Source organism: Atractosteus spatula, chromosome 6, assembly GCF_055471065.1.
Source record: "Atractosteus spatula isolate fAtrSpa1 chromosome 6, fAtrSpa1.hap1, whole genome shotgun sequence".
NCBI classification, from domain to species: Eukaryota; Metazoa; Chordata; class Actinopteri; order Semionotiformes; family Lepisosteidae; genus Atractosteus; species Atractosteus spatula.
In genome coordinates, this window is record NC_142711.1 from 63,403,478 (window position 1) to 63,429,543 (window position 26,066).

At 43.0% G+C, this 26,066-nt stretch overlaps 1 protein-coding gene across 1 annotated transcript; it reads left to right on the forward strand.

Annotated features, from left to right (window-relative positions):
• Positions 1–518: 518 nt before the first annotated feature.
• On the forward strand, positions 519–25,810 carry pign (phosphatidylinositol glycan anchor biosynthesis, class N). Its single transcript, XM_088919717.1, has 29 exons — positions 519–777; positions 1,464–1,699; positions 3,944–4,065; positions 4,705–4,803; positions 4,893–4,999; positions 5,361–5,485; positions 6,179–6,309; positions 6,816–6,932; positions 7,108–7,148; positions 7,471–7,530; positions 8,142–8,234; positions 9,362–9,417; positions 10,027–10,105; positions 10,548–10,730; positions 11,382–11,521; positions 12,551–12,650; positions 13,553–13,645; positions 14,087–14,178; positions 14,617–14,722; positions 15,454–15,562; positions 16,288–16,390; positions 16,797–16,899; positions 17,199–17,285; positions 18,082–18,137; positions 19,551–19,626; positions 20,626–20,699; positions 21,368–21,410; positions 22,754–22,806; positions 23,860–25,810. Exons 2-29 carry the CDS (start codon positions 1,473–1,475, stop codon positions 23,981–23,983), a joined length of 2,799 nt encoding a protein of 932 aa, XP_088775843.1. The 5' UTR covers positions 519–777; positions 1,464–1,472; the 3' UTR covers positions 23,984–25,810.
• The last annotated feature ends 256 nt before the right edge of the window (positions 25,811–26,066 follow it).

Consider the following 26,066-nt stretch of genomic DNA (forward strand, 5'->3'; position numbering starts at 1 on the left):
ACACAACGTTTCGGCCGTGGAGCCTTCTTCAGATGTGACAGAAGAAGGCTCCACGTCCGAAACGTTGTGTTCTCTTTCTTCTTTTTTTCAGCATGGAATAAACCTATTACTTGTTCCTTTGCAGCCCACGCATGCTGACGCAGCTCCCCACCTGAATCATATATATAGGCAGCATGTGACATTGGTTTTGTTTTCCCTGTGCTATTTGATTCACCGTCTGACTTATGTAAATACAACATATATGAATACAAATCATTAATTGCGATTAAAGAACCAGGGTGTTAGGCACAGTACTTTCAGAGACAAAAGACACCTAGCTGCTAGCTTTTCTGTGCAAGAATGGCGCTGGGGTGAGCCACACGGTATATGTGCACGCAACAGTTGCATAAAATTGTATTGCAGGGCCATTCGTCCCCCTTAAATTTTAAGATCGAAATCAAAATTGCGACGGCAAAAGCGAAACTACAACTCCCAGAATGTCCTGCGTCAACCTCAGGTTCAAAGGTCACCGACACAACAAGGAAGTTACTGAAATTTTGGGACGACAATAATCTGAAAGCCGTATGGATATGTACAGTTTAAACGTCTCAAGTGGTTCCATAGCTCGCTGTGTTCTTCTGAATAGTTATTACTTTCATGGTGTACTATAGGTTTATTTATCAGTAGTAGCACCGCTTACTTTATTAAGCGTCCAGATCACCTTCATTCATTCATCAGCAGTGGAGTGCATGCAAAGGAACTGCAGATCTGCTCCGTTTGTGCAAAATCCAATAAGAGGTGCTATAGCTATATATATTGTAACATTTAATTTTGTGTAACCGACATTGTTCAGTTAGAGTTTTAATATGCGTTTATCTAATACATGTCTGTATGCGCGTCTCGATTCAGTCTTCAGAAGGCTTTTTAAATGATCTGTTATAAATTCCTGCATTGAATCCGATGTATAAAAGTTGGCGATTTTATATATTTTGAAGATAATATTTATGCATTAATATATGTGTCCGTCATTCCAGGAAATAATGCTAAATGAACCTTAAATTGTGTAATTACTTCTTCCCGAGCTTCAGCTTACAAACCTCTGTATAGCTGGAAACAAAACACACGAGCTATTTCTCTTGTGTATCTCTCTGGTGTCTTTTTCTTCGTTTGGGGGCAGCGTGGTGGCCAGTGTCGTTGCCTCACAGCTCTTGGGTCCTGGATTCAATTCTGCCATGATGCTCCTTCTGTGTGGAGTCTGCATGTCCCCGAGTGGCCATGTATTTTTTTCTCTGGGGGCTCTGGGAAATAGGCATCAGCATTAATTATTTTAAAATGTGGCAGAGCAAGAAGATTTGAAAAATCCGCCCGTTGTGTGCTAAGATGCAGGCTTAGTTGGCGTCTTCTTTATCAAGTAATCCGGAGAGGCCACAGCTTCTCCTGTGTAGCATCTTCTTTCATGCAGGTGTCACTCATTTCCTCTGCAGACCTGCGCCATGAACGTGCTGGCGTTCTTCGCAGTGGGACTGGTGGTCCATGTTGTCTTCTTCGCCTCAATATTCGACATCTACTTCACCTCTCCTCTGGTCCACGGCATGACCCCTCACACAGCCCCCCTGCCGCCTCCGGCCAAGCGCCTCGTGCTGTTAGTCGCTGACGGCCTGAGAGCAGACGCCTTCTACAGACCCGAAGCCCACGGGACGAGCAGGGCTCCGTTCCTCAGGTACACCGCTTCCTTGAAGAACAGACTGGCTTCTTGTTCCCTCAAAATAATATAAACGACCTAACATTCAGTCATAGGTGACGTTTCGTGAGTCCTGCCAGTATTGGACTTTCAGAATATATTGCACTGCTTCTATATATGTGTGTATTATGTTCAAATAAATAAATAAAAAAAAAGCATCGGGATGACTTTGTTTAGAATCCTGTGCAGTTTTGACTGCCATGTTTCAAATCAGACATTGTTGCGTTGCTGCTCTGTAATCAGTTCAGCTACCTGGCAGTTAAGGGCAATGAGGCTTTAAAGTAACATCTTACACTCAGAGATCAAAGCAAGCAAACCTCCATCATCTAAAACAGCAGTTGAAGATGAACAAGTAATAGGTTTATTCCATGCTGAAAAAAAGAAGAAAGAGAACACAACGTTTCGGCCGTGGAGCCTTCTTCAGGTGTGAGAGAGACAGGGCAGTAGGCAAAGGTAAAGTAGCGGGAGAACAAAGGTTGGGAGGGAGGAGGAGTGAGAGGCGGGAGCAGGGGACAGAAAGAGAGGCCAATCAAGAGGTGTGAAGTCAGAATGGGTGCAGAGAGGTGTGAAATGAAACTTCCAATGAATGGAGAAAATTTAAAAGAACAGTAGTCTGTCGTTAAGGGAAGGGAGAAGGTGTGATCCTAGCTGCAGAATAATTTTAGTTTCGGTGGTCTTTCTGATGTATGAGTTTGGAAAACCGTCTTTGAGAACACAGACGGAGAGATTAGAGTGGTCGTGGCCGTCAGAGGTGAAATGAGAAACAATGGGCTTGGAGAGATCTTTAATCTTTACAGCCCTGACGTGTGTTGCCATTAAGAAAGTTGACAAGGTTGCCGCGTTTGATAGATAGATAAGACTTTATTGATCCCGAAGGGAAAATGTTTTAATTGCTATCGTTATTGTCGTTATTGTCACTCCTGTGATCCGTTATGTGTGGTTTCTGGGGTATCAGTGTCACTGCAGGAATGAGGAAGGCTGCCCTGAAGGACCCAATAACTTTCACGTTTGTTAAAGACAGGTGTGAACTCCAGCATGTCCTGAGTGACAGATGTTATTTTTCTCCTTATAATATCGAATTCTGAATTACTTAACCTTTTCTCAGCATTGTTCTGCATCTCATCCGTATCCAGCTGCAGTCATTTTATCATGTATTCTTAGGAAAGTAATGCTGTTTGTTTTGAGACGCAGCTCTCACTGCACTGACTTGTTATTCTGCAGTCCAGTTCGCCGTCCCTTTCAGCATCTGGCCAGGGAGCTGATCAATTGGCCATTGTTGTGGGGCCTTTGATAAAGGTTCCTTCTGCTCACAGTCTCATTTGTTGTCTTACTTCCTGTCAGTCTGTGTTTTGTTTGACTGCAAATCACAAGAGCACAAGAAACAAAGAACATTTCCAAACGAGAAGAGGCTTTTCGGCCTCAGAAGCAAAGGGGTGAAAGCCTGGTCATTTCCAGTTGAGGTAGGATGCCGTGGTTTTCCAGCCCAGACACTTTGGAGGATGTTCGGAGAGCTGGGCATGAGCGGCAGAGATAGAAAATCAGCGGTGACAGATGATAGAGGCAGCAGAAAACGCCTCATGCTGGCTCTGGTACAGACGGGATGAACCATTATGGCCGCCACAGGCAAGCAGTGGCTGATCATCACTGCTGTCCCGCTATCCTGAAGAAGTTCTGGGTTAAGGGACGAAACTTCTTGTGACGGATAGACCTAGTTGATGATGCCAAGGCAGACGGTTTCATCTCGTCTGTATATTTGATACATTAAAACATTCACAAATGATAAACGGCTAGTTCAGCAGTGAACAAGAAATTATGAAAAGAGTTGCTGGTTCACGTAGCTTTGAAACCTTCTCTTGTTGGTGTCAAAATGAACCTGAGACGGGCTCTCATTTTGGAAGAAGAGACCCAAGATACAATCGTCTTTATTCTCAGCAGTGTAACAAAAAGTGCGTTTACACTGCCCTGGGGAAGAAAGTGCAGCCTGGTGCCGCCCTGCTGGCGATCTCTGTGAGTCACTGTGAGGAACAGTCAGGTCAGCATGGGAACAAACTGGAGCATAGTGGCCATGGAAAGACAGAATGGCTCCAGTCTATCATATCTCACACAATCACAAAGCCGTGCGTTGTTGTGAACAGTGTGCCAAAACGAGGAGATGAGATTCCTGAGAGGCTTCTATTTGCTTTTGTAACTGACATTTTGTTTGTTTTTATTTGTTTTCGTCAGGAGTATTATTGAAGGAAAAGGCAGCTGGGGTGTGTCTCACACTCGTGTTCCTACTGAGTCCCGGCCAGGACATGTTGCCTTGATCGCTGGCTTTTATGAAGATGTAAGTGCCGTTGCAAAAGGTGAGTGTTAAATTTCACTTGGGGACAGTTCACCTACAGTGGGACTCTCGGACATCTCCTAGTTGTTTTTCCCAAAGAGTAAGATACTGTCACTGTCAAGGGCACTAGGGGCATAAAGCACATTATAGGATAAAAGTCAGAACATCTGTGAGAATTCTGCATGAACTGTACTCACTTTTAATCGTGCTTTGGCTACAAGGTGTTGCAAAATACACATTTGTTGCAAGTCTTTCTTTGAAATCCTTATTCCATTACAAATTTGGTTATTTGGAAAGCCCTTACCTCTGGAAATGTGACTGAGAGGTTCAAGCCGCCAAATAAAATCTGTTAATGTCACTTCAGAGGTAAGAACTGAGTTTCTTGGGGATATATCCAACTTGGAAACTTGGAAAAAAGCCTCAGCTGAGTCTATCAAAACGATAGCCGATTCTGTGTCGGCCTGACTGATGGCACTTTGTGATTAGTAAGACAGCTTCTCTCTCCATAAACAAGTCTCGAGAGGCAGAAGCATTTTCCCTTAGTCTGTTGATCAGCACACTGTCAAAATCCGCCATCTCGGGAGTTTTCTCGTACCAGGGGCCTTGACTCTCTTTTAATTCCCCCCCCTGCTTTTATAACATCTGGAATTTTCACCGGAAGGCTGGAAAGAGAACCCTGTGGAGTTTGACTCTGTGTTCAATGAAAGTCGGACGACGTGGAGCTGGGGGAGTCCTGACATTCTGCCCATGTTTGCTAAAGGTGAAGTATCGGGCCGATCCATGGCTGCTTTTCAGCTTCTTTACCAGTGACAAACTGTCCCTGTTAATACTTCTGCCTCTGTGCCTCAGGGGCCACTGGAGATCATGTCCATACTTTCACATACCCAGCGGAGAAAGAGGACTTTGCAGCTAAAGATGCCTCAAAACTGGACACCTGGGTTTTTGATGAAGTGAAGGTACAGTATTGCGTGAGCTTGTGAGATCCCCTTTCTCTTTCTCTAAAGCAAGGCCGCATGCACACAGCTCTTCTTCCACTTCTCTCCCTCGCAGAATTTGTGCTACAGCCAGGTACTTATTCGCATTGCATCATTCAGTATTGCGTGTGTTTTGCGTTTAAACTCTTGTCTTACTTTAAGTCAACACTGCAGACAAATGTCCAACGTCTCGCATCCTTTCACTTCTTTCCTGTTAAAAAAGTGAAACGTGAAACAAATAAAAATAACCCGACTTTCTGCAGTCTAAGAATGTATTGATTTGTTGGAATTCACAGTGGCAGTGTTTCCAGGTGCAGCTAATGGATTCCTTCTCTGTGTGTAGGCCTTTTTCGAGTCTGCTAAAGAAAACAAAACACTGCTGTCAAGATTACATGAGGACAAAATTGTTTTTTTCCTACATTTGCTTGGTCTGGACACAAACGGACATGCCCACAGGCCCATGTCAAGGTGTGTGTTTATATTTAATATTTGTCTGTACATTATGACCTCTATGTATTTTATTGACTCTTTTGCATTCCTCTGTATATGACATATGGTATACGTTCTAGCTGTATACCAGAATTAACCAGCCAAAAGAATGTCTTTTGTCGAAAGAAAAGCCTTCATTTCATCCCTGTGAGATGACATGTCCAAATGATGATTTGTGCAGAACAACTTTTATTTTTTATTGTACATCCATTCATTTCCTCACCACTATTTCCAGTTTAGGGTCACGAGGGAGCTGGAGCCTATCCCAGCGCAAGGCAGGGTACCCCCTGGACGGGACGCCAGTCCATCACAGGGCCACACTCACACTGACACCAATAGACACCCACTCACACCAGGGACCATTTTACAAAAGCCAGTTAACCTCCCAGTATATCTTTGAGTGTGGGAGGAAACCCACGCAAACATGGGAAGAACATGCTGTGCAAACTCCACGCAAATAGCACCCCAGGTGTGGAGTTGAACCCAGGGCCCCAGAGCAACGAGGCAGTAATGCTATCCACTGTACCACCGTGCTTCTTGGAAGGATATTGGATGAGGTTATTCTCCCCTTTACAGTATGGTATAGAAGAGACCTGAACCATATATCATTGAAAGGTATCTGGGATAAGGCAGGTAGTGACATTTCTCCTTGCTTCTCCTTACCTTTTTCAGAGACTATCAGGAGAACATCAGAATTGTAGATGCTGGCATTGCAGAACTAGTTTCATGGTTTGAAGAGTTCTATGAAAATGATGGAAAAACCTCTTTTGTGTTCACTTCTGACCATGGCATGACAGACTGGGGTAAGATCTCTTTTTTTTCTGCTGGTCGTCCGGATGAGCTTGCGCGTTTTGTGGTAATGTATGGAAAGCTACGGGTTTCGGGTATCTCGCAGCGTTACTTTGAAATGAGTTCTAAAAAATCTGAATAAGGTTTAGCAGGAGTTCCCTTCTGAAAGAGATTCTCTTAGAGGCTTTTTAAAACTCTTTAAAAAAAAAAAGGGGGGGAAGGTGCTGTGTTGTGTGTCATCAATTTAAAAAGCCCTGTCTCAGTTTTTTATTGAATACCACACCTACAAGACCTCAAGCATTTCATTTTCCGTCAACACCTGCCGTGTTTTGGGTTTTATTTATAATGCGGAGCCTTGGTCATGGTTTCGGCAATTCTGCACGTGCCGAGTTCGCGTTTTTGACTCTCTGCGTTGCATTTTGAAATGGGCGCCAGCTCTCGCTCGGTTCAGTGCTCCGGATGGAAACAGACCTCCGTGTCCGAGCAGCTATGAGTTCATGCGCTCCTGCCTTGACAACAGGGTCTCACGGAGCTGGCCACCCCTCGGAGACACTGACTCCTCTGCTGGCGTGGGGGGCAGGAATCAAGTCAGCACAGAGAGCAGCTGAACAGCACTTTGAGGACAATTTCCTGCAAGGTATTTTTTTTTCTACTAATTGGAACAGAAACCCAGCTAATGCGCACCATTACTTGTATTGGTTTAATTTCCCTTGTTGCTTTTGCGAGATTTTATGCGTCATTGATTTATGTAACACACAAAAGGTGTATCTCTCACAAACTGTCATCCTTCTCTCCTCTCCTCTCTCTTCCAGAGTGGAAGCTCGAGGGCGTCAAAAGGTTGGATGTCAACCAGGTAAATGTTTCGGAAGGCAGATCTGCGACTCGCCCTTTCCTGATTTAATAATCGATAGAATTGAACTATTGAACTGCCATAAGTGGCTTCCCTGTTAGTTTGGTGCTTTACAATATCTCAAACACACACCCTTTCATTTTGGGTTTATTCAGAAATGAAGGGAAGAAAGAGTGTTATGGTGAAGGAGGGGGGTTCAGCCCATCTTGCTTATTATCTTCTGTCTAATCATTATCATTCTGATTAATGTTTGAAAAAATGGTCATTTAAATACTGTCTAAAACAATGTGCAATGTTTCACCTTTACTGTTCTTCACATGGGCAGGCTGATATAGCTCCACTGATGTCTTCTTTGATTGGGGTGCCCATGCCTTTGAATTCTGTGGTGAGTTTTAGCCTCCTTCTCCCTTTTTGTTTTGTATGCTGTAGTGGGTAAATTAAAAAGGCAGATAGCTTTCTGTGTTGTACTCGTGCTATAATGCCACAATTGACTTTTTGCACAAGCACATCATACATTGCAGTTATCTTTTTTATCAGATCTTAAAATAAAAAGCTCAAGCTCTTGACTTTCAGTGTAAAAGCTTCACCCAGAATCTTGTATCTCAGGGTACTCTGCTGCTGCAGTATTTGTGCTTGAAGTGGTGTGTGATCTGTGATCTCTTGTGTCTCAGGGTACTCTGCTGCTGCAGTATTTGTGCTTGAAGTGGTGTGTGATCTGTGTTATCTTGTGTCTCAGGGTACTCTGCTGCTGCAGTATTTGTGCTTGAAGTGGTGTGTGATCTGTGATCTCTTGTGTCTCTGGGTACTCTGCTGCTGCAGTATTTGTGCTTGAAGTGGTGTGTGATCTGTGATCTCTTGTGTCTCAGGGTACTCTGCTGCTGCAGTATTTGTGCTTGAAGTGGTGTGTGATCTGTGTTATCTTGTGCCTCAGGGTACTCTGCTGCTGCAGTATTTGTGCTTGAAGTGGTTTGTGACCTGTGTTATCTTGTGTCTCAGGGTACTCTACCACTGCAGTATTTGAACAACGGTGACCACTTCAGAGCAGAATGTCTGTATGCAAATGCCCTTCAGATTCTGGAGCAGTTCAAGGTATGAATGACAGAATACTTGTTGTGTCTTTATTGTACAAAAACCAAAATACCTGATCTTCTGCTGCCTGTGTGGTTCAATCTTTAATAAATAAGACAATTCCAACCTGCACAGAAAATATGAAACAAAACTTCAAATGCAAGTATTGGGGCATTTCAGGATTGTGAAACCTCTCATTTAATATTGGAAAAATGCACACTCAAAATGTATTTTGACTCAAAATATATTTGGTCATGTCTTTTTCTTGCTTATAGTTTACTGCACTTTTGTCCTTCAACAGAGAGAGAAGTCAACCCAGTGATAATAGCTCATTCGTGATTCTGAGTTTATTCTGGTCCAGTAAATTGAAAATAAAATTTGAAATAAAATAAAAATAAAAGTTTTTTAATTTGTAAATGTTTAAAACCTAGCAGTAAAGTTAAACCTTTGTTTTGTTCTTTGTAGCTTTTAGTGAGTCCATATAAAAAAAGAAATTGTACCTTCGACACATCACTATATACATGTGAGGCTTTAATAATAATAATAATAATAGCTTACACTTATATAGCGCTTTTCTGGACACTCCACTCAAAGCGCTTTACAGGTCATGGGGATCCCCTCCACCACCACCAGTGTGCAGTCCCACCTGGATGATGCGACGGCAGCCATAGTGCGCCAGAACGCTCACCACACATCAGCTATCAGTGGGGAGGAGAGCAGAGTAATGAAGCCAATACATAGATAGGGATTATTAGGAGGCCATGATTGATGAGGGCCAATGGGAAATTTGGCCAGGACGCCGGGGTTACACCCCTACTCTTTTCGAGAGACGCCCTGGGATTTGTAATGACCACAGAGAGTCAGGACCTCGGTTTAACGTCTCATCCGAAGGACGGCACCTGTTTACAGTATAGTGTCCCCATCACTATACTGGGGCATTAGGACCCACATGGACCACAGGTTGAGCGCCCCCTGCTGGCCCCACTAACACCTCTTCCAGCAGCAACCTTAGTTTTTCCCAGGAGGTCTCCCATCCAGGTACTGACCAGGCTCACACCTGCTTAGCTTCAGTGGGTTGATTCAGTTCTTGCTTGCATGATAAACAGATCTCTGTGTGTTTTAAAGTTCCCGCCATTTTTCCCCCATAGGTTAAGATGGCCCAAAAAAAGGAGATGACTCTCTCATTTTTTTTCACCCCGTTTCAGTAAGTAGACCTCAGTTTGTTTTGTTTGATGACCTCTGATTGTCACTTTGAGGACTGACAATGACAATTGACACTGATGGGCTTTACCAGTACATACCAATAGTTTGTTTAATATTATCTGTCTCAAGTGTTTTTTGTTATTTAAGTGTTTATTATTCATTTAGGACTTAAACAGTCACGTCGATTGAGAATAAATTCTCCTGTACAGTGGTGACCTGGAGGCTGATTTATACAGGCTGGTATTTCACTGTAACAATATGAGTGCAGTGTCTTTCTCAAGAGTACAACAACTACTGTATATCTCGCTTGGGATTTGAGCCCGAACCATCTGGTCTGGAGTCCACAGCCAGTTTATTTGTGTAGTGCTTAAAATGTTTACAGGCAAAACTGTAAAACTGTGGTAGTGAAAACAGTAATTTTGAAGCTACACACATCACTAATGTGGGGTTGCACTAAGCTTTAAGGAGCACAAACCTCTCGGGCTGGAGACGTGAATAGGCTTTGGAGATGGATTCTGAGAGAGAAGGGTTGTCACACAGTGGCCCCGCACAGCCTAGACGGGTGGTTGAGACCCTCCCTCTCAGAAGATACGTGTGACCTCTCCTGCAGTTCGCTGACGGAATCGGAACAGGAGGTCTTCACGCGCAATGCGACGTCACTCATCCGGCAGCAGCGCTATGATGAAGCTGTAAGTTCTGTGATGGGATTCCTTTGGCTAGTGTGTCGGTTCACTCACATCGCGTTTCTCCCTTGCAAACACACTGGTCCTCAAGGCCCGCTGTCTGGCCCGATTTACAGCTCTTCGGCTCTCTAAATCTCTGGCTTCTCAAGAACGAGGAAAATCTTGAACTTGTCCAGTTAAGCAATAAATTAGTTCAGTTAGCAAATTAACTGCTCAGGTGGAAAGAAACACAGAAACCATCTGTTCTCCAGGAACGGAGCTGTGCCTTCCTGCTCTAATGCAAACTAATCTAACTATTTGACCCTGTCTGTTGCTGAAGAAGCGCAAGTGAAGGTCAGAAATGTAGCCTACCAGCCGCAAGCATTCAAGCTGCAAAGTCAAAATTCCAACCGACGGAGTAATTTCGCAAGACTGTTCTCGAACCCCTTTTTGCTACTTCCTCTTTCAGATCAGCCTTTGCCATGCCCTGATCCGGCTGGCGTTGGAGGGGCTTGCCTACTACCACACGTACGACCGGGTCTTCCTAGGAAGCAGTGTGGTGCTCGGCTTTGTCGGCTGGACCTCCTATGTCGTCCTCGTGGTCCTGAAAGCCCACACCAGCCTCCGCAAGCCGCCTGCGGGCAGAGAGGAGGTGAGGGACCGGGCCAGAGGCTGCAGTCTCGGGGATGCGCTCCTGCGGCTGTGTGGCCGTGCAGCCACGCTGTCCATCAGCCGCGCTGAAGTGAAGAGCGCTGTGAGCAAACTGGTGTTCTGTCCAGGGTCTGAATAGCGTTTCACAACACGCCGCCATGCTCACCGAGCTGAGGTGCTCAAAGTGTGTGCACTGGATTCAAAGTTTCATTTTCCTCGTGCAAGATGCCTCTCGCAAGGCTAAGGGTTTTCCTCAGAGCGTAACGTTTAGAGAAACGCCTTGTGTTAAGGCCGCCATTCAGACACGCAGAGTGTTTCGCAGAGGTGCTTTTGTAATGTGGGAATGCATGGAGCTCCAGGCTGCTGCATCAGTTCAGTCCTGAAGTGGGAATCTGGCCGTGCAGTTCCAGATGTGCGGATTCTTTCCACAGAACAAACCATCCTGTTCCGGCCATGAGCAATTTAAAACAATTTGCACTCCCGGTCCCCGCATTACAGAAGATCCTTCTGCAGTTAGATTGCATCAGTAAGATACCATAGCGAATAAGACGGGCTCAGCAAGTTTGTCTCATTCCCTCATGAGCTTTCCTCTGAATCTGTGACGAGGGTTTTGGGGAGGCCATCTTCATGTAATTGTACGTCTGTCTCCTAGATATCAAGCAGTTCTCTTGGCAAGGCTTTTGTCGGCATTGCTCTGCTGATAACCGTGTTCCTGCTGATCCAAGCTAGTCCCTGGACCTACTACGCTTACAGCTTGCTCCCTGTACCTGTCTGGTATGCCGTGTGTAAAGAGTGAGTAAACCAATATTATTCTCTCCCCGGGGTAAAAGGGCTACCATCTACTGCAAGGCTCAGTGTCCCCAAAATTATCCAGTCTGTGATACGCAGCCACGTGTCACTGTTTTAATTTTCCGGTTGCCATGAAGAAGTTTGCTGCATTTTTATATTGCAGTGTAAGAATGTCCTACTGGGGAGAACAGGTGGCAGGTAGCAACACTGAGTCTTCTGTAGCATATACTGGATTCAGCCATGCATGTTTTGCATATTTATCACAGTACTCCGTCAGTAATAAATGGCAGTAATGTGCTGTATTTATGACTGTACATTACTGTCACCATGTACTGTTCTGTAATATACTGTGCGCATTGCGTGGTATTGTCTATCGTATTGTGCACGTCCTGAGAGAGCAGTGTGAATATAAATCCCAATGTACAGTATACTGTATGTACCTATGGCAAATAAACTCCTCTCTCTCCATTTTTATGGGTTACTGTGATGTGACCTCACAAACAATTTGAAATCTAAGGCACTGATGGCCTAGAATGCTCTATGAAGAAGCGCACTTTCAGTGGCATGAAATTCAAAATTGTGTAATCATAGTAATATGTTTGAGCATATCCATGCAAATGAGGGTATTGTGTTGCTGATAGAGATGTAATACGTAATTCATCTTTCTTTCAGCTCATTAATTCAATATTCCCTGAAGGCTTCTTTTAAACATTTCAACACTGTCTTTACCAACATGCTTTAATTAATAGGAAGTTATCTTTTTTGGATGTACAGCTACTTAGGGTGCTGTTGTATCTTCTCTCCTGACTGCTTCCAAGTCAAATTGAGTGACAAAATGTTGGTGTCGTCATGTTTGGCACTGAACCCCTGACACATACAGTGGGACCGGGGTCAAATCTGAACTCAGTGGCAGGACAGTCTTGTTTTCTAGGATGCGTTTTTAAGCAAAGTCTTGTTCCCTTCAAATGAAAAGCAATAAGATTGTAAATGGCTACAAGTTTGCTGGATGTTAATGAATTTTGTTCCTTTCAGATACACAACATTTACCAGTCTTCTCAGGTCAGTGTCTGCTTATCCTTTAAAACAGTGTGCTGGATTTGTGCTGGTGGCAGTCCTTGGTGTGGAGCTACTGGTAAGTAATTAATTCAGTTCAATTTAAAATACTTTATTCATCCCCAGGGGCAATCTTAAGTTTTAATTTAATGTTCCTGAGTTTCATAATATGAATTTAGTACAACTTTGTTAGAGTTCACCTGTAAGACTTGTATTCATTATTTGACTCACTAGGATGTAAGAATGAGAGACATCTCCTGCATAAAGGCTGGAGAATCCTTATTACCTCTTGTTACTAATGCGTGACTATTACAAGCTCTACATGATTCACGAATAAGGCACATTAGCCATGTGTACGCCTGTGAGACGACTGCTTTGTGAGGTTTTAGGTTTATGTTTGCATCTTGAATATACTTTGAGAATACTGGAGACCATCGCTGCTGAAGCTCTGTGCGTCTAGTCTGTGATGAGGGACTTTGCTCCTGATTTCACATTGTGCCTGAGTGAAGGGAACCCCTCTCAGTGGGTTATGGCTCACTTTCTACATGAGCCCCTAGGTCTCTGCGCCTGTAGGCCACACTCAGAAACCCACACTGAACGTGTGAAAGTGTGTGCTTTTGTGTGACTCTGTGTTCCAAGATCATACTCTTTCATGTCGGTTTTGAGTGTTGACTTTTCACTGCTTTTCTCACTGTGCCGATGAGGTCTAAAACGGAGTTATAGCCTGCCTGATGTTACAAGGCTTTATAATGTTACAGATACAGCCTTCTAAACTCAGGATATCTGTACAGGCACAATGGTCAGAATCAGAATAATTAAGACACCTGCTGTGGAAAAACAGGCCCCTAGAACACACAGGTTTCAGAATAGACACTACTCTACATTGCAATGAGCAGTTCAGTATATATTAAAGATCTGATTTTTCCACTTCTGTGCCTGTATTAGGTACCGATATTTCTGAGCAATATATTTCAATTGCAGGTTATGACTTTTTTCTATCGCGCTGTGTTAACTGTTGGACTCGTTGCACTAGCTGGCTGGCCTGTCATGTCGACACTGTGCAGACAAGCAAAGGTAGGTTCCATTCAGTCACTTTTCATTTTGTCCAGACGGAGTCTGTCTCTGCCTTTCTGATCTGTGATTTTTCACAGCGCAGAATAAGACGTGTCTGGAATTTCATAAAACATCACCAAGAAAATCAGTAAAAATGCAAATGATATAAAGTGCTACAAAGCATAATGCAGCAAATGCTACACCTTTTGAAACAAACTAATCTGAACCTCACAGATACTGTGTGTTGTTTACCAACCGTATATCTGTGAATTCCCCGAGCGGTTTGCAGCATTTCCTTTCTTTTGGTTTGGTTTCTCTTCACAAAAAGAAATCTGGAGGAGTGGGAAACGATGCTGAACCTCTGGATGGGATAGCGAAAGTCATGGCGCTTGCTCTCACGGCGGGCCTGTCCCCCTGTGTGCGGGGTGTGGGTCTGACGCTCCCGCTGCGCGTGTTTTGCAGGCAGAGTCAGCGGGCTGGATCCTCGGGTGTGTGTTTCTGGCCACCTTCCCCCTCATGCCTGTCGTGGGCCGCGAGCCCAGCACCAGCCTGGTGTAAGCCTCACCGCCGTCTCGCGCAGCTCCCCGCACCCTGCCCTCCGCACGCTGAAGCTTCCACTGCTTCTTTATATATACTACACCCTCAGTGGCAAAAACGACCATTATTTATTTTAACCACTTGTTAAGAGGGTGCTGGAAACATGCAGTTATGGTATATAGTATAGTAGGCTTTATGTTCTCCATTGCCGCTGGTTTTCAGTTTCTTGCACAGTGGAGCACCTCAGGTGAGCAAGCTTGTCAGCAGCTCCAGTGCAGTCATCCTGCTACAGGGCCTGGGGTTCTTATAAACATTTACATGGATCCACATTTTCTACGGATCTGGAATCATGTCGATCGTGATACTGAAACTTGATATGCAGAGTGCAATTTAAGCTCATGTGATAACACGGGCACCTAAGTTTTCTGTTTTCCGATCTCGGTGGGTGCTTGCAGGATCTGTGCTGCAGCCTTGACTCTGGTCATCTCGGCGCTGTTCCTGTGGAGGTCCAAGAGTGCAGCACCTCAGCACTGGAAAGACTCTCCTCTTTACGTCCTGCAGGTCAGGCCAGCTCTGCTTGCGTTGTCATGTGCAGCCTGCACTGATTCACAGAAGCTTTTCCTTTGCTTGCCCTGGACACGCTGGACAAGAGCAGTAATCTGCAAACCTGCAGATTCAAATTGTAAATTAATACGTTTAATTTTCTGTTTTTGATTGGCAAGAATACAGTACGCCCAAGTCTTAGTTGTGTGTGTGGTTAGAATTCTGGATTTGTAACACTACAAGGTTACAAGGTTGTGGGTTTAAGTGTCAGGTGAGACACTGCTGTTCCAGTACAGTACCCAGCTGTAACAATGGCTGCAAAGGTAACTTGTAAACCCATAAATCTGGAATAATAATAATGAAACACCTGATAAAATACAATCATGAAAAGTCCTTTGTTCTTTTGTCTAAGGCACTTGCTGACGATGGCATTTTGACATGCTTACAAGCTTATATACAATGTGGTGTTTATTTCTTTAAACACAATTAAGATATTACTAACAAATAAGAAGACAATCATTAATGAAATGTATTTATTCAATCAGTCCTTTCCTTCCTCACTTTTCACTTTCGTGTTCATGTATCTAAAATAAAAGGACAGCATAACATTTGACAGTGCGTTTGATCTGTTAAAGAAACCATGCTGTTGTTGAAATGTGCTTAAGGTCTTCCAGTTTAACCAAAGGAGCTATGAATTCATACCAATGTGACATGAATGTTAAACTAAAGTATCTTGTTCACTTTTTTAGATGTTTCATGTGGTTTTATGTGCTGGTGTGCTGAACAGCACCCATTCCAGTCTACATCAGAAGCAAGGGTTACCTGTCTTCAATCAGCTTGTCAGTTGGGCGACACTAGGTATGAGCTGACCTGTTCGTGAATCCTTCCTCTTAAACTACATCGATGCGTGTTGGGAGTCTGGGCTGTCATCCGAAATCTCTCCTGTGTTTCTCTCCCTCTCTGTCACCCCATCTCTCCATGGCAAGGGGTATTTTTAGTCTGTTGTTTTTCTTTTTGTTTTGTTTTTCAAAACTTAAAAAAAGAGGTTAGCAAAATGACAAAATGCCATTAATCTCCTGGGTCACAAACCTGGGAAGAGCTGTGGTAATGTGATGTGTATATATAGAGGCGCCGATCAAACCGGTCTGCCCTTTTTGAACATCTTGGAAACTGAAGCCCACGCACTGGATGACACCGAGTACAAACAGAAAGGGGACTGGGGAGAAGATGTTTCACCAGGGGGTGTCGTACCAGCTCGGCGTGCTCGAGCTCCCCTTCTGGGTCAGCAGCAGCTGCTGTTGTTGCTCATGAGCATGTGGACCTCATGCTACCACACCTGCCCAAGCTGTGTGAGCACCGTGTGTTTTGTGCTAGTAGTGTACTGTATCTGAAGGGACGAGCGAAGGTTTATTCCATGCTGGAAAGAAAAGAGACACAACACCTGAAGAAAGCTCCACAGCCGAAGCGTTGTGTCTCTTTTCTCTTCATTAACCTGTTGTTCCTTTGCAGCCTATGCATGCTGACGCAGCTCCCTGCTTGAACTTCATGTGCTGTTTCTCCCCTGTCTCCGCCCTGTGTTTCAGCTTCCTCTTTCATCATCCCCCTGATGAGCTCCACCCGCCTCTTCCAGCGGCTCCTGAGCCTGTTCCTCTCACTGGAGTCCACCTACCTCCTGCTCAGCACAGGGTAACCCCGTCTGTCTGCTAGTAATACCGCCCTGCAGGGGGCACTGTGCCACCACAGGCATGGCCGTCCCCACTAGGGGGCACTTTCTACACTTGACGCAGAAACTGAAACAGTATATTTGTGCTTTTTCGAATTCCACAAAGGCTTTTGTTACGTTCTATCAGTCATTTTTGCTCTTGTGTAGTGCCATGCAGTCCAGGGCATTCTCGAGACACTTTACCTAAATTAAAGTTTTGAAAATTTAATTTGTGTAAAAAATGTTCTGCAGGTCAGTCGTGTTAATTCACAGCCAGCTCAGGGTACCAGAGCTGAACACAGAGATGATTCCCTTTGTGTGTTCCGAGTCTTACACCTGCTATAGACACTGCTGCCTCCTGCAGTTTCTCTCCTGTAACTCTTATCACAGGTATGAGGCTCTCTTCCCCCTGGTGCTGTCCTGGCTGATGTTTGTTTGGATTAACATTGAGCAGGAGACCATAAAGATTCAAGGCATGTCTAGCAAACTAAAGGTAACTGTGCTTCACACACTGACAGAATCTCGTCCTGTTTCTCTCTCTCTCTCCGTCGCAATATGGAGTGCATTTCAAATCCTAGAAAGAGTTCAAATGAAAAACAGCAAGATGTATTTGTGTATCTCGGCCCTGTGTGGTGGAGTGAGAGGCTCTGGCTCTGACAGGGATCTGGCTTAGAGTATGCAGAGGAAATCACTGCTCTTGAAAGATTTTCTTCTCAAATTTTCTCATGACTAAAGGTGATCATGGATATTTTTATTCCAGTGGTTATTAATTTTTCATTTCTGTTTTTTCAGCTTTCTGGCATTGATTTTTCTGAGAACATCGACATATCGAAGATCAGGCAGTTGAGGCTTGACGACATAAGAAGATCATATTTCTTTGTATCCTTCTCTCAACAGGTTCATTCTTGCTCTATCCAAATGAACCAGTAGATGGCGGTGTTTAGAAACTGTAGTATCTGAAAGCTGCTTTTCAAGTTCAAGCTTATTGTCATTATACTCATATACAGGTATATGGTATAATGAAATGCTATTTAACTAGCTCTCAGACGATAAGTAGTACAAAAAAACAACAATACAGTTGTATAATAAAAGAAAGACAGAGACAACAGGCAGTGTGCAAAAACAACATCAGATGTGCAAAAAACATGCATCAACAGAATTAAATAAAAGGATAGAAAATTATGGGGAGTGAGCTTTTTGACATGTAATTAAAAATGTCTCGGACTGTATGCAAAAAAATTAAATAAATGCATGGGTCCGGTTATTGAGTTGATTGTTCTGGGTTTCCAGATCACCAGTGTACATGAGAAAATCCATTTGACTTACCTGATCAATTGCACAACTGCAAAAACAATGACCTGCAGTGTCAGAATGGTAAAGGTCACAGATACCTACCACTGGGGATAGGAATGTTTCATATTTCTTTTAAGCCCCTCATTTCTCTTTGTGAAAGGAAAGTGAAATGAAGAGAGTTTGTTTCATTTAATACCCTCGGGACACGGTGTGGCGTATTAACGTGTGCCGTTAAGGTCCAGATGAGTCGAGAAGCCCGTCTGGTTCTCCGTGCAGTTTCTTGCGGCGGCGAAGCGCAGGATTAGACCCTTCCAGCCGCGGCTGCTTGGCTGGCTTGTGTTACAGCTGGAAACGCCACCGTTTTCCTCAGCATTGCGTCCAGGTCTTCTTCATCATCACCGCCTTCTTCGGGACGGGGAACATAGCTTCCATCAACAGGTAAAGCTGGGATTGAGATGGCATGTGCTGTGGCACACCGTCTCCTTGTGTAGGTAAAAGGTACAGTAAATGGCACCTTCCTCCACCACAGATCATGGATCCACCTGCCTCTGCGGGCATTTGCGTTGTGTTGGGAAACTTATGTGGCTCTGTTCGATTTTGTCCGAAGGTTTTCTGCCCATTCCCTGTCGGAAAGCCGTTTATTCCTGGTGAGGCTTGCAGCCTCCCAGCAACCAGCTTTGGAGACGCCGGTGAGCCTAGATAACGTACAAAATACAGTAGCTGCCAGTAAGATAAGGTCACTCTTTTGGCCATATCCAATTTCTTGTATTGGGAATCTGTCTTTTCGCAGACCCCAGCTTGCTCTCCATGAGACACACGGACAGGCAGAGAAGCTGGGGGTCAGAGCACAGGGTCAGCCATTGATACGGCGCCCCTGGAGCAGCTGGGGTTAAGGGCCTCGCTCAGGAGCCTAATGGAGTAGGATTCCTCTGCCGGCCGCGGGAGCCTTCCGGAGACTTGCCTGCCCCTGGAGTCGTTTTGCTAGTTCTCCCATGTGTGTGCTCTTGAACGAAAGGAGAAATGCATTGCGCTGCATACCACCACTGAAATAGCTATCGTAGGCGTGCTTGACAAATATTTAATGAGCCTATACAGTTGCCTTATATACTGTTATTTACTGCTTTCATACATTTAAAATCTCAAGCTACCAGAAGACTTTAGTAAAGGGCTTTTACAAGGGCTATAGGGTAAAATGTGACTATACACGAATTAGACATGTTACATTCACTCCTTATAACTCCTTATTCATAACAAAAAACAAACATGTTACATTATTTCATGGAACAAGTAAAGTTTTATTCCATGCTGAAAAGAGAAGAAAATAAACAACATTTCGGCTGTGGAGGCTTCTTCGGGTGTGGACACTTGCTGTAAAGGTTTATTTTTCCACAGCCGAAACGTTGTTTCTTTTCAGCAGGGAATAAACCTTAACTTGTTTCTCCTCCAGCTAACGCAGCTCCCTACTTGAACTACATTATTTTATAACACTTTATGCTGTACTTTTAACACTGGGTTAATATATGAATCGGTAATCATGCTTTTACGCCTTACCTCTGCTGCGAACTGGCGCACACAGACTGAGGAAGAAAGACGCCAAACACTACCATTAAATCACCGGCACACCAAAAATAAGAAAAATAAAAATTACAAACAGGAGAAAAAAAAAATACTCCAAAACATTCTTAGTCAGTTTTAAACACGACATGAAGGGAAATTAAAAACAGAGGAGTTACAGTACTCGGGCGTAAAACCGGGGAGCGGGGTAGTGGAATCATTTGTTTTGCGATACTATACCGCGTATATTTAGAATTATTCAAGCGACATGATTGTTGTGTTTTTTTCCCCTCACAGCTTTGACCCTGCTTCCGTCTACTGCTTTCTGACCGTGTTCAACCCCTTTGTCATGGGAGCCTTGATGATGTGGAAGGTACCAGCTCTTATTCTACCGTGTTTTAAGTGCAGCCTCAAAAGGCACCCCGTGAGAGACTCAAGAAAGAATCGGGGGACTTCACGGGTGTGCTGGACACACTGCCTCCTAAAGTGGCCTTACATTTTCGAGCTGTTCTGTTTGTAGTGTATAGTAGTATAAATACAGTATTCATCTTTTTATTCGGTGGCTATTTCGTTCTGTAAAGTGCTTTGAGAAGCCGCCTTTAAAGGTGCGATGTAAAATAAAGTTTATTATTATATTAATGTGCACCCATACTCGTGTATGCAAGGAGATAGGTGTTCCCTTCTGGGCTCTTCTGATAAAATAATAGATCAACAAATGTCATCAAAGCAATTGCTTGGTAACCCCGCAAAACAGTCAGGTTTGGCATTCTGTCCCTTTCTGCCAGAGCCTCACTTTGTGAATGTGCCACTATCATGTGTCCTCGTTTGCTAGTCTAGCTGCTATGTGATTGGCTGCAGTCAGACCAATCAGAACGTGCTTCTTTTTAGCTCTAGACCCACACTGCCTGCACCCCAGCAGAAAATAACCTGAAAGTTTACCGTTACACTTCTAGCCCTTTGTAGGTCACATTAGAAAAATCTATTTTTGTCATTTGTTTTGCACCAGAGTTCTGTCGTTTGTGTCAGCCAGGCTCGTTAGATTTGCATAAAAATATTTCAAAACGTCCGATGCACAGGTGGGAGATGCCTGTTGAACCCTTGAGTCGCTCGATGTGCTTCACCCCCCTGGTAGCTTCAGTAAAGTGCTTCACAGTACAACAAGTGGGAACAAAGCTGCTTCATACTAGAGCATCAGACAAATACATTCACATCCCTTTAAAAAAGGAATTTAATTTTATGGTGTGGCAGGTGTGTTTTCTAATGCATCTCTTGACAAAAATTCAACCTATGAAAATTGGAAGATAATTTCCCAGGCCCTGGGAAACGGATTGGAGAATCAGCTTACTAATGTTTGTCCTTGTTTCCTTGACAGATATTGATTCCTTTTGTCATCGTGATGTGTGCATTTGAAACCATTCAAGTGTCCACACAGCTTTCTTCGAAAAGGTATTCTGCAAAATTATGTCATGCTATTGATCTGTTGCCAATAATGCATTTACTTTATTTGTTTAATTAATATGTTCAGAGTAGACTGCTATACACAGTGTATGGGTTCCGGACACGTGGCATGTGCAGTATCCTGTTGAAAGGTGTGCTCTCAGGTGACAAGGAAGTGCTGTAGTGGGATGTTCGGCCCAGTGTCTGTCAGCCAGCTGTTGCACAGCTGTGTGAAACAGCCTGATTGAAGAAGGGAGTGGACACATCCCTGCGGCAAGGGGTCGCCTGCCCCCAGCAGAGCCTGTGCTTTCTAATTAACTTGGCACAGGACTTGGAACTGGGCGATCAATGTTGCTCTACGGTCCGGTATATGCAATGGCCCTTATTTATTATTGCATCTTTCAAATTTGTGTGTGGAGAAGGGTTTTCGTTTTCAGGTTAGAAACCTTGCAGGGATGTATTCTTGTTACTAACTTGTGAATCCAAGTATCCAGTAACACCTTTGGGCATGGAGTGAATTTATTTAGATGTTAAATGTCCCACCCTCTTACACATCCTGTTTTTCCCTGATCGCCAGCAAGTTGGATTTACTGGATATCGCTCTGTTGTGAAGACACTGAAATGACACTTCGGATAGTTCCTTTTATTGATGGGTTTATTTCTGCTTTATTTTTCAGCCTGTTTCTTATTGTCCTTGTTATCTCAGACATAATGGCACTGGTAAGTTGCAGGTATTGTGAAAGATGATGATAATAATAATAATTTTGATACATTTTTATACAAATACAGTATACTGATACATTCTGGATTATGCCACGTCAGCATCATTGAGTGTGAAACAAACTGCCTCAAAAAACAGAACACAAGAAAATTCTTATTTGCAAACAGTAAAATACGTACCCAGCCGTGGTATTAAAATTAGTACCCTGGTTTCTTTCAAGAAATGGCTGGATGAGATTCTGTAATCAGTTAGCTGCTAATCAGTTAGACTGAATTGCCTCTGCTCATTTGTAACTATTCTGTTCCTACAAACAGTGACTGGGTAAGTGAAGGTGGATTACATGTGTAATTAGGCCTACTAACAATGCAAAGACTCAAACAATGTTTTGCAAACAATGTAATTTGAATACAAACACCACAGGATGTAACTTATTTACGGTACTCAACTGGGAAATTGTGTAAAAAGAAAATGCTTTTTCAAGGGAGAGAGCCTCAGGCAGCACTCTGGTATCTTTCTGAAAACTGAAAGAGCTCCTCATTGTCGGTGAAAACATGCTGCACATCAGTCTTGCTGTGATTGAAGTGCACAGGACAGTACCTGCTTTTGCACACATGCAGCATGAGGTTTCTCTTCCGGTGTTGATATGTGAGCGGAAAAAGATGAGAAGTCTGTTTCACGGTGTAAAGTTGAATGATTCTGTTTAAACACAGCAGGAGCTGCAGATTCTTAACCAGGCTGCAATGAGATAAAAAGGTATAAGTTTTCAGGTGAACAAGAGAAGGTTTATTCCCTGCTGAAAGGAGAAGAAAAGAGAACGTTTTGGCCGTGGAGCCTTCTTCAGGTGTGAGAAAGGGGGAAGGGGGATCCTCGATTCATTTGCAGGTTTCGACTTCACCCCTCTCTTCACCTCTCTCGACTTTACCTGAGTGCCCACTCTGCCTCCCCCTGCTCCCACCTCCTCTATACTCCCAGCGTTTGTTCTCCTATATGTTATGCTATATAAGCAGCTGACCTCCCTGTCTTGCTTACACCCGAAGAAGGTTCCACAGCTGAAACGTTGTTTTCTCTCCTCTCTTTTCAGCATGGAATAAACCTTTACTTGTTCCTTTGCAGCCTACGCATGCAGACTCAGCTCCCCACCTGAACTCATTTTTCAGATGTTGTAGGAAAATCTTAAAGCAACCCTGACTCTGAAATTAAATCAATGGAATTGTTTCTTGAAGACAAAGAGAACCAAAAATGGTATAAATGGACCAGTGACAAGTCATTTTGAAAACCATAGCAAAAGATTGTACTGAAATACAAGCAGATTTAATTACATTTCTGGCAATTTCTTTCACAGCACTTTTTTTTCCTGGTTAAAGATTATGGAAGTTGGCTAGATATTGGTACCAGGTAAGCAAATTGTTTATTTTCAGAATAATGTAATGTTGTTTTACAGTTCATTAACTTTACAGGATGTAGACTCATTTTCAGTAATCTTAATAGCAGGCTATGCTTTCCTGACAATTGGGTTAATCATTTGTGATGCTGTATGTCTATCTAGGACATAACCACCTAAACAGGAAAGTACAACCGAAATAGAATTAACCCAGAGCTGTTGATTATTGTTAAAATCATTGAGAGTCTACTGGATGTGGTAGTCCTTCAAATAAACTTTGTGCCATGCAAGGGAAAAACAGAGAAAAATAATTATACTCTTCAGACTGCTAGTGAGTCACCCCGATGCCAGGGCTGTCCTGAAATGCAGATTTCACAGCCTTAATGGTAGCTGCTGTGTCAAGTCTGGGCTGCAGAAAATGGATCTTCTTAAAAACTTTTTTTTAATGAAGTCATTAGTTGAAAGAAATCTGATGTTTTGGAACTAACGTTTGCTTTTAAATAAAAAGTAAAGCGCTGTATACTGTGTAAACAATCATAGTCCCATGAAAAAGTTCCTATTATTGCTATGATTTTCTGCATATTTGCACTTTTGTCACAGTGAATTTGGCCAGGTCTTTTTGTGGATTGTAGCAGTATATACAGGAGATTCTGAGAGAAAAAAACCAAAGTTTTTGCCCCGTTTGTTATCTCAACCCATTTAAAGGGATAATTCAGGTCAGCTAACAATCAGACCTCATCAAGGCCAGCCCTGCCCAGTATAAATCTGACTAACTTTGGCACAGAGGTACATCATGCTGCGATCAAAAGAGCTTTCTGAACACCTGTGTCCAGAGCTCAGGAAGGCAGTGCCTTTCATAGCTGTGTGGACGTGTGCCTGCCTTCTTTCCTCCCTCACAAACACCAGGGTCATAGCGGTTAACATGGGGTAGAATAACAATTTCTAAGGGTCTTGTTTAAAAGAAATTTAAACGCGCAGAATAACGTCAGCATTTGCACATTTAAAGAGTGCTGCACAATGCAGTTTCTTACATTTAAAGAAACTAATGGCTTATTTTCCTGTTGCAGTATTAGTCATTATGTCATTGTGATGTCCATGACTATCTTCCTGATGGTCCTGAGTGTCCTGGCCCAAGTCCTGACTTCGAAGAGAATTTATCTGGATAGAAGAATGAAGCTCCACTTCACATGAGGGATCTGTGAGGTTGCTGAGGACGCACAGCAGAAACGTGGCTCGTAAGGGGGACATCTCTCTAGAGTCTAAACAATCCTGCAGTGAATTCCTGTGATTTCACATGTAATCTCAGTCAGCCAGTGAGCTGCCAACGTACTCTCCTACTCTCATTGTAGTGCTGTATCCCATTTACACTGCAGTCATTGGTGTGCTCCTGTATCTTTTAGCTTAGAAATGTTGAATCTGGATGACGTGGGTTGGGGCTGTATTGCTCATTTCCCTCAACAAATATCCTGTAGTTCCTTATACATTCAGGAGTATGCCGCTTCAGTGTTGGAATAAGAGCTGGAATTTCCTTCGTTTACAAGGCAGGGAATTGGCAGGCTGGGTGCCTTTTGTATCACATTAATTGAAACTGAAATGTTTACTTATTAAACCAATGAAGTTTAACTTCCTTTACTAATACACAGAATACGATGGGCTACCCATGGTTACAGAATGTACTGTAATGTTTCTTATCTTTTTAGTACCATCAAACATGACTGCAGGGCCAGTGACGAGCGGTGTGTTTAGCGTTTTATCTCCCACTCTTCATTTGGGGTGGGAAGTACTTCTTAATGTCACAAATGAGAGGAAAACATCTGCAGGGGACAGAACTGTAAAATGATTGTTTTGGGAAATATTTTCTCATTACATTTAATTTTCCCACTGTCCAAAGTTATCCCAAGAGCAGGGAGGGTGTTTTCAGGTTCTGGTTTACAGTATTTACTCAGGGAAAAGTACATAAGACCGTTGGTCTGAGCAGGGAGAAATGGACAGTTCCATCACCAGCACTGTCCTTCTGTACACTGCTGACTGCTTCAAGTTTCCATTATTTAAAACCTGTATTTATTGTGAGTTCTGTACATTACCATTAGCTGTCCCCTTGGTACAATAGCATTAGAGATCAGGGTAGGGACTGAGGAGTGACGAACTGTAGTGGTTCAGTTAAGAAAAGCACCTGCTGTGAATTCAGGTGACACTGGATTAGCTGTGCAGAAGAGCTATCTAAAGGGATTTTAGCTTTCAGAAACATTTATTTGCCTGTGGCACCAAATATTTATGTTGTCATTTTTCTGTAGAGGTACTAAAATGAAAAATGTTCAAGGAAGTGTGTACCTTAGGTTCACAAACTGAGCATCAAAAGAAACTTGAGACTTAAAACTGCAACAAATTCACAATTTTTTTATTTGTTTCAGAAAAAAACCTCACACACACACCTAAAGAGAAGAATCTGCAGCTGAAAAACATTTTCTCCTTTCAGTTTTTCATTATGAAATCAGCCTTTACTTGCTCTCCCATACAGATAAATGCTTCTTTTTTATTTTTAACTTTCATTTATTAAATGGTTTTAAAGTAAAATATACATAGAATGTTTAGCTTTTTCTTTTATCTCTGCTTTTAGTTTATAATTGCATGTTTTTAGAACTTTTACATTGTGGGGTTTTATACAGAAATACAGTATATTAACTTTGTCAAATCTATATTAGTTTAGTATTTACAGAAAAACAGTCTAGACTGAAATATTACTTTTTTTATTTCAGAAAGTGAAATCAGGACTTAACGGATACATACATTTTATCCAGGTTAACCAATATTTGCAAAGTCTTCCTAAAGTAATGTTTCTTTTGATGCTGAGGATATTTGGACTTGGTTTTAACAACACAGAATATACCAGTTGTGGATAGATATCTGCGCAATAATTTACTTCTTTCACCTGTCTAATTTTAAAAAATGTTTTAACAGTTGTTTAATTTTTTACATGGGCATGCATGAAAAGAAAATTAAAGTAGAACTTGAAACCTAAATTCTTTCTTAGTATTTTTACCTTCAAGCCAAGATTTTATTGGATCTCGACTTAATTCTCACCCAGCTTTGTTACACAGAATACAGAATTGTTTTTCGTTTAAGTGACCCAAGTGTGCTGGCCATTCAAGGCCTCGAATTATATTTTTCTGAAGAAGCTCCTTCAGTGTGTTAGGCGTGTGTCGTTCTGTTCTTGAAATATCTAGGAACATTCCTGCCACATGAGCTTGCTCTTCAGGACGGAGCTTAGGCCATC

What these genes read in the sequence shown, in the direction of transcription:
- pign (XM_088919717.1), top strand. Translation starts at nt 1,473, where the DNA reads ATGAACGTGCTGGCGTTCTTCGCAGTGGGACTGGTGGTCCATGTTGTC. An exon ending in AGATTCTGGAGCAGTTCAAG is followed by an intron (nt 8,235 to 9,361) that starts GTATGAATGACA and finishes TTTCCCCCATAG; the next exon opens with GTTAAGATGGCCCAAAAAAA. An exon ending in GCATGTCTAGCAAACTAAAG is followed by an intron (nt 16,900 to 17,198) that starts GTAACTGTGCTT and finishes CTGTTTTTTCAG; the next exon opens with CTTTCTGGCATTGATTTTTC.